This window comes from Apis dorsata, unplaced genomic scaffold (genome assembly GCF_000469605.1).
Source record: "Apis dorsata unplaced genomic scaffold, Apis dorsata 1.3 scaffold_429, whole genome shotgun sequence".
Lineage (NCBI taxonomy): Eukaryota > Metazoa > Arthropoda > Insecta > Hymenoptera > Apidae > Apis > Apis dorsata.
In genome coordinates, this window is record NW_006263682.1 from 118120 (window position 1) to 126163 (window position 8044).

Below are 8044 nucleotides of genomic sequence, written 5' to 3' on the forward strand. Positions count from 1 at the left end.
ACAGTAAGGAAGAGAGCTCTTCAGCTTGCTCAGTAGATTTATTATCACACCCTAGTGAATATTATCGTATAGAGAGTAACATATATATATATATCATTTCTTTGCATATCTTTTTTCAGAACATATCGATTTTTCTAGAAAAAGAATTTTTCAATTTTTAAAACGTATATAATCGCAAGATATATTTGTAGAAAGAGATAGCTTTTTTTCCCCTCTCTCTTCGATCAAATCTCTATATATATATTTTTTTTTTTCTATATTTTCAATTACCATTCAATTACGTTTTACCTGCATGATTACATCTCTTATAGTTTACGTGCGGAGGGGAATGTTATCGAACCGTTTGTTCCGTTCTCAGATTTGTAGTATTTGCAAAGCGAGTAGATCCATTGGAGGCAAGATTGCGCGTATTTTGTATGACCGACGATAAAGAGGACAAGACCTTGGAAAATCAAGAGCACTTCACGGAAGTAGCGAAGAGTCGAGACGTGGAGGTAAAGTATTACCTTCGTGCAATTTAATCGCGTGCGAATCGTACATCCTATACACGTTGTAATTATCGTATTGTTGCGCGTTTCACATCCTCCGCGAATCCATGTTTCCCACAGGTGTTGGAGGGGAAGACGCAATACATGGAGTTTTCGGGTAACCTCGTGCCTGTGTTGAAGAGCGGCGAACAGCTTCAATTGCCGTTCAGAGCTTTCAAGGAGAACAGAGTGCCGTTCACGGCGAGAATAAAGGATCCGGACGCAGCCGATATGATGGGTCGAATAATGTTCATGAGCGAGCCGAAGGTTCCTAAAGGCGAATTGCCTCAGACCCCTATATGCACGTTGAACATTTTGTTGCCGGAGAAAATCTCACCGGAACCAGCCGTCTCCGAGGTCGATTTATTAGAGCTCTCGAAGAATTATAGTTTTCTACGCGACGGCGGAATAAGTATGTAACGTTTCCTCTCTTCTCTCTCTTTTTGAAACGGGAAAGATCTAAGGAGAGAATCTATGAGAATTGCAAACGTTAATTATCTCTTCAGGCCGTCCAGACGCTATTCACAGAGCCACTATTCGATTGACCGATATTGCAAATTTGTTGGACAAAGATTGGGAGAAACTCGCGGAGGAATTAAACGTACCGCCGAACGAAGTGTCGACGATCAAGCAAGAGTACGCTAACAAACCGGCGCAGCAAGCTGCAGCGATGCTCAAAGTTTGGCAGAGCAATGGAAATAAAGCAACAGGTAAACGCGAATGAATATTTTCGAACGGATGTTATTTTAAAAATCTGCTCGAGCTTGTCGAATCTGACTGAATTTTTACGGTGAATATCACAGTGAATATTTAGCAACTGTTTTGTATTTTGTACGAATAACGTAATCTGCGTAATTTGGATAAAAAAAAATTTTATCCGTATAAATATTTAAACGCTTGAAATTAAGTAATTAAGTATTACGAGAACACGATATGAGAAACGAAAACATTTAGGATTACATTTTTTAATATGGTTATTATCTCGTTGTGCCGAATGATATCGGTAAATGTTCAAACAAGCAATATACATTCGTTTTGGTGATCAACATTTGAATATTTCGTATGATTAAATATGTTATAATTATAAATATGGGACAAGGAGAAGATTCATAGTTTAAAACGATAACTCTTACTTATTTTTAGTCGTTATTTGACAAGTTTAATTAAATGAGCGATGATACGCGCAGTGTTGTCAATATTCGTTATTTCATCTTTATAAATATATTCGTAATATAGTTCTCAGATTCACAGTAGTAATCTCTATATCTTTACTACGTACTTCTTTTCAATTTCGATACGTCACGTTTTTAATCTTAATTATCTCTCTAATTTATTCTATTATTTTTATCTTCTTATCCTGCTATTAGTGAGGCGCTATTAAGTATTGCGCACTATTTACAAAATACACGATGTTTTTTTATTAATTTAAATTTTATACTTTTCCAATAAAATTTATCCTCAATTTTTGCTATTCACAGTGTGATTATGTTATATATATAAACATGTTTATATCGTTGAACTATTTTTTTTTCTTTTTTCTTTTTTTTTTTGAGATCGAGTGAAACGTCCTCTCTTATGTAGACAAACATTAGATATATAGTAACATTACATTAGAGATAATAAAATTTAGAAAAAAAAGAACCTGTTTCTCGGCAAGGTCGATTAATCAGACAGGCTATGTTTGACTAAGACGCGTGGAATCTGAGGAGCAACGTAGTTGGTGATCTCATCCTGCATTATTATGCCTGACATAAACCTATGGACTCCTTTCCCCCACTTTTTTTTTTTGCCAGTACTAATGACACTGATGTACGACAGAAATGCACGTAGCACATCGTTTCTGTTCTGCAATCGGTTAAAACAAACAGACGTATACGCGCCATCTCGATAAAAACACAGTGAAAGTGATCGTGCATATTATTTATAGCGTTTTTTTCGAACCATCGTCTTCCCAGTTTATTACGCTTCATTTAATTTTCATTTCAATTATTATTATTATTCTTATTGTTTCCTTCTTTTATTCTTGCGAAGGCATAAACGCACAAGATGTTTATATCTTTGTATCAAGAATACGAAAACGAAGCGACCAACACGTACGTCAGTGAATTGTCCGTGTTATTTAGAAGATCGCCTTGTCAGAGATGTCAGATTTCGATGAGCTCAGGTATTTTATCAAGGATATACCGATGAAATATTCATCCTTGACATCTTTGTTAGATCGATGTGAATAAATTTCGCGTGATTCGTAGAAGAATTATTTTGATTTGAATTTATTATTATTATTATTATTATTATCGATCGATCGATATTTTATTCTATCGATTATTTATTAAATTGAAAATAATATTTTTTTTGTTCGTTCGTTCGTAGGAAATACTTTGGAGAAAGCGTTAAACAAAATTGGCCGCGATGACATCGTGAAAAAATGTATATTCAACGTTGAATTGATTACGGACGACGTGGAGAAAGCTGTCGCGAGAGTTCGATTAGATCAACCTGGATTTGATTCTTTGAAAGAAGAATTGGGTCCTTCAAGGGATACCTCTCTTCGCCGTGACGCAACGATGGATCCAAAGATGAATCCTGATTACGATGACTTTAATAAGAGCAAGGTTTGTATTTATGGAGAAAGGGGGAGAGGGAGAGGGGGGAAAAAGAATATTTATTATCTTGTTTACAAATTTGCTTTCTTTTTATTCAAATAAATTTTTTCTTCTTTAGGAGTCGGGATCTATGGAAGAACTCGATATAAGCGGCACTAAACGAGATAAATGTACGTATATTTCAAAAATATATTTTTATATCTTATGAATTATTATAATTTTTATATTAAAATCTCTTTATTATAAAGTATATAAAGTAAAAAAAAATATTCTTCGAACGGAATGACGTTTACAATGCTATACTCGTTCGATTACATTAGAAAGGATATGACATCACTGCTTGCATTATTTCTGTGAATAACACATTGGCTCTACTTCGTTTCATCGCTAAGAAAAATATGTGAAATCATAATCTTTCTTTTACACTTCTTAGAAAGCACATTTATATTTGTCTATATTTATATATGTATATAATATCTATACTATTTGTGTGAAATATATCTACTTATAATGCAATATTTGCTACAGTTGCACATTGATATATACGTGTGTAGTATACGTTTTAAAAATATCTGAAATAGATATTATTTGCTTTCTAAATAACTTACTTTTAAACTCGATTTGTACAGTTAATAAATATTATCTATATCGATTAATACAATTTAAAAAAAAAACAATATTTATTTTTAATTGATTTATTTTTTATAAGTGAAAATAATACGATGATTTGTTCGTTATTTCTGTATGTATATTTTTTGGCGCTTTGACGAATCAGCAATACAATTTTTCACAACGTTTTAAATCACATATTTTTTTTTTGCACTTAACAGCAAAACAGCATGTCACGATCACAAACGGCACTGTATTCAACGGAACCTCGACCCCTATCAAAGATAAATACGCAAGCGAGGAGAAAGAACTGGGGGATGTAATGGCCGATTTTCTCGAGCACAAATGTCACGTTAGCGATACGATGAGCAAAAAGTTGCGCGATGAACTTGACGACAAAGACAAAAAACGACAGAGGGTGATCGCAGACGCCAACAAAATAGTATCCGGTAAGTGATTTGAGAATTTTTTTTAAAAATGCGATGGGTTGAGGGGCCGTGCTTTGATTAGCTAAATTAAACAGAAGAAGAAAAAAAAAAAAAACATTCAATCCGCAACTTAACTTAAAATCATCATTTATAATAATAATAATAATATTTCTTTAAAACAAAAAAAAAAAAAAAGAAAAGAAAAGAAACGCATGATTATTAATTTAATGCGATAATATCACGCTTGGTTAAAGAACAACTTATACAATTAACTACATATTGATAAAATTTCAATCGCTAGTGCTGAATAGTTGTATATATTCGAAACTTTGCTTTTTAGTGATATCGTGTTCGTAGCTATAGTCTATATTGATGTGCAAATAAATGTAACGATTGTCTCTTTTATCGATACATGCATTATTTAAATCTCAGTATATATTATTTATTTCATATAATTTAAATAGAAAAATTTCATTGCTTTTTTTTGATTATTTCAACTGTTAATATAATTTAGTTATTAGTAACTAAAATATTTAGATATTATTAACGATTGTTTCTTAATGTTTGTACATGTTTTATTTTTTTTGTGAAAATTTATCGTAATTTATGATTATTTAGCTTCGTCGAGTTAATTCCATGAATTTATTCTATATATACTATATATTTTATTTTTTACGTTATAAAATGAAAACCATTGTTTAACTAAGAATGATATGGATATTTTGAGAATCAAAAAAATATAATTATTATTCAAAAAAATTACAATAATAATCTTTTGTATCTATCTTTAATTTATACATTTTTTTTCTTTTAATTTATTTTTACAAAAATTGTATTCTATTCTTGGTTCTACTATGATTTTCATTATGTATTGGTAGAAATAAATAATAATTTCTTATACATTATTTACAAAACAATAATTGGGATCGATATATTGATTATTAATGTTTTGGAAATAATGATACTTATTATATTTTATCAAGAATTGTGGAGCAATTATCCATCCCTTTTTTAATCTTATTAGAATTTTTTTAATTTTATTAGATATTATTAATTACAACGTTAATCATTCGATATATATATATGTATATTTTCTTTTCTGATATTAGAAACCAGGTGATTATTATTAGAAGTTTTTTTTTAGCACGGCATTGACTTTGGACACGAATCACAAATGTGAAAGTTAATTAGCTCTTATGAAATATTATTGGCACTAGAACATTTCCTTCTTTTACTTTGTCACCTTTTTTTTTTATTTTATCATCTTTTACTTTCACTCACAGGTTCTGGAGGGCTGATGCGGATTTCCTTCAAATTTATCAGCTTGCTTTTATTTTAATTTACATAATGGACAATTTATTTTATTGCCTATTCAATCTCATATCTACTGTATTATAATGCGAACTCTCAATGTCTTCATTTTAATGACCCACTAATAGCCTTCTATTTCTTCGACACGTCCCATTAATTTGTTTCAGCAAGGTTTTTACCGCAATTTTTTGGCGTTGCATGTGTGGCCAAATTTTGTGTGGCCTAATTGTGCGGACGCACGGAGCAGTTGTCTTACTTACACTTATTTCGCCATTAATTTTATCTGAAAAATCAAAAAACAAATTACACATTTAAAACTATTCTCATTGCAAAAATATTGAAAAATTTATTACAATTTAATTCCACTCGTAATAATTCTCTCTTTCGTTACGTATTTTTAAATTTATAATTTATCAATTTTAATCATTCGAAATTGAATTAACTTTTCTTCTCGAAATTGTTTTTGCAACAATTCGATTAATTCAACTTATCGTCGATCATTATTATTATTATTTTTTAAACACAAGTGTAAATCGTTGGACACAGAAGGATGACTGCTCCATAGCACATATATACCACGCACAAAAACCACACGAGAGTCTAACTTAACGCTGTTCTTTAAAGAGCAATATCGAGCGAGCCGGCTTACACTAATGATGGCGAAATGAAATAAAAAAAAAAAAAAATAAATAAATAAATAAATAAAAAAAAACAAATGTGTTCTTTCTATTTTGCAACGTTTACAGATGCCTAAAATATGTAATACTTAATTAACAGGTGTAATAGCAGACGCAGAGAAAGCGAAGGGGAAGTTAGCTAAGGAAGGGTGGTCGGTGGTTTATGATGATGATGATGATGATGATGATGATGATGATGATGATGATACGCGAGACAATAAAGAGGCAAGAGGTGCTATAGTCGAAAGTTTTGTTAGGGAACAGTTTGTTAAGAAAAAGCCCAAGGATAAGATCCTTATGGGCGAGGAAACGCTTACGATCGATCGAACGCCAATCGTCGAGCCGACGATAGTTAAGCAGCGTGTCGTTCGCGATGGGAAGGGAGACTCTAATGCGAGGATAGTCACATCGAAAACTGTAGTTTCCGTGATCGAGGGTGTTCGGGAACCGGTGATCGGTGAACGAGAAACGATGAAAGAGATGGATCGAACGTCTGCGGACGCAGCGACGATCCCCAATGGTAAACAGAGCGCGATAAGCAAGAAGGAGATGATGTCGAGAGAAGGTAAGGAAATCGACGAGAAATTGATACCCGCTGGTATCGTATCGATAACGTCGAAGAAAGAGGAGGACGCGAAGAAGGGGAAGGAAGTCGAAGAATCGAAAGAGGCGATTCCCAAAGTTAACATTCCAAAGGAAGGAAGACTCACGACCGACAAGCAGATATCCGCTTACGAGAGCGTTTACAACGTGCAACATCCATCCACGGACGAGAAGCAAGAGGATGAGTCGAAGAAGTCGAAGGACAAGAGCGGCGGTATATTGTCCGGGATCTTTAAGGGATCCAAACTTAAGAAGAGCAAATCGAAAGGATCGAAGGACACGTCTTTCGATAGCGGCGACGAGGAATCGAAAGTGGCGGCGACTAATAATAAAGACGTTAAAGAGCAACAAACGAAAACTACTTTCGTTTCGTACGACGCTTACATGGATATGAAACCTGCCGAGCAAACCGCGACCGACATTAAATTGGCCACGATGCAATTCTTGGACGAATCGAGACGCCTCGCTTCGGAGGTGCACGCGCTCGACAGTGGATTGATCACCTCGACTCGGGTCGAGGAAAAGGAAGAAGGGAAGGAAACGATCAAGAATGGGGCAGATCGAGGCGTGCAGGCGGACGACACCAGCGATCAGGAGAGAGAGAAAGGTGGTGGTTTCTTTGGTATGTTCAAGAGTCCGAAGTCGAAGGAGAAGAGATCGAAGAAGAGCAAGGAGTCGTCGTTGGACAGTGGCGACGAGGAGGTTCGAATCGCCACGGAGAGATTGTTGGACGATACGCGAAAGGTTGCCGAAAGCACGCTCGTTGTTCCCTCATCCCCCATAGTGGACGGGAAACAGGATCTGTACACGTTCACCTCGCAGGTTCGTTACAACGAGGACACGCCCAAGGATAAATTGAACGGGCATTCGTACGACATTTCGGAGATTCGTAGGAAGGGGGAGGCGGAAAAAAGCGGTGCGCGGAAAGAAAGTGATGGAAAGTCGGAGGCGAGGAAGCGGGACAAAGAGCACAGCGATAAAAAGTCGGATTCCCCGGAGAAAAGGGTGATGGGTGAGAAGGAAGAGGAGGAGGAGGGTAAGGAGAAGGGGGGCGGATTCTTCGGTATGTTCAAGAGTCCGAAGCTGAAGAGCAAGAAGAGGAGTTCGTCGAGGGAGAAGAGCTCCTCGAAGGAAGCGTCGTTCGACAGCGGCGACGAGGAGACGCGGCAACTGACGGCGGAATTTTTGGAGGATACGAGAAAAGTGGCGGAGAGCATGCACCGCGAAGGCTGGAGGCAAATGGGTGAAAGGATGACGCCGGGCGAGGGGGCTGCTGCAGCCCCCAC

The 8044-nt window shown here is 35.5% G+C and overlaps 1 protein-coding gene and 1 long non-coding RNA gene across 13 annotated transcripts in view; one reads left to right on the forward strand and one right to left on the reverse strand.

The window, feature by feature from the left end:
- LOC102681644 (ankyrin-3-like) overlaps positions 1-8044 on the forward strand; it is an 80239-nt gene that overhangs the window by 49546 nt on the left and 22649 nt on the right. For 11 of the 12 annotated variants that reach the window (XR_004151045.1, XR_004151046.1, XR_004151047.1 and 8 more), the window contains exons 28-33: positions 359-494; positions 609-939; positions 1034-1237; positions 2898-3139; positions 3249-3300; positions 3961-4188. Coding sequence is in view for 2 of the 12 variants with exons in the window: in XM_006619609.2 (XP_006619672.1) it covers positions 359-494; positions 609-939; positions 1034-1237; positions 2898-3139; positions 3249-3300; positions 3961-4188 (1193 nt within the window). In the remaining 10 variants the exon portion in view is untranslated. Of the gene's footprint in view, positions 1-358; positions 495-608; positions 940-1033; positions 1238-2897; positions 3140-3248; positions 3301-3960; positions 4189-5645; positions 5765-8044 lie in introns of those variants that run through there. The other variant, XM_031512389.1, reaches the window with a different exon arrangement.
- LOC116186105 overlaps positions 7823-8044 on the reverse strand; it is a 13857-nt gene continuing 13635 nt past the window's right edge. Inside the window, exon 2 of the long non-coding RNA XR_004151048.1 lies at positions 7823-8028. This is a non-coding gene — a long non-coding RNA (uncharacterized LOC116186105). The remainder of the gene's footprint in view (positions 8029-8044) is intronic.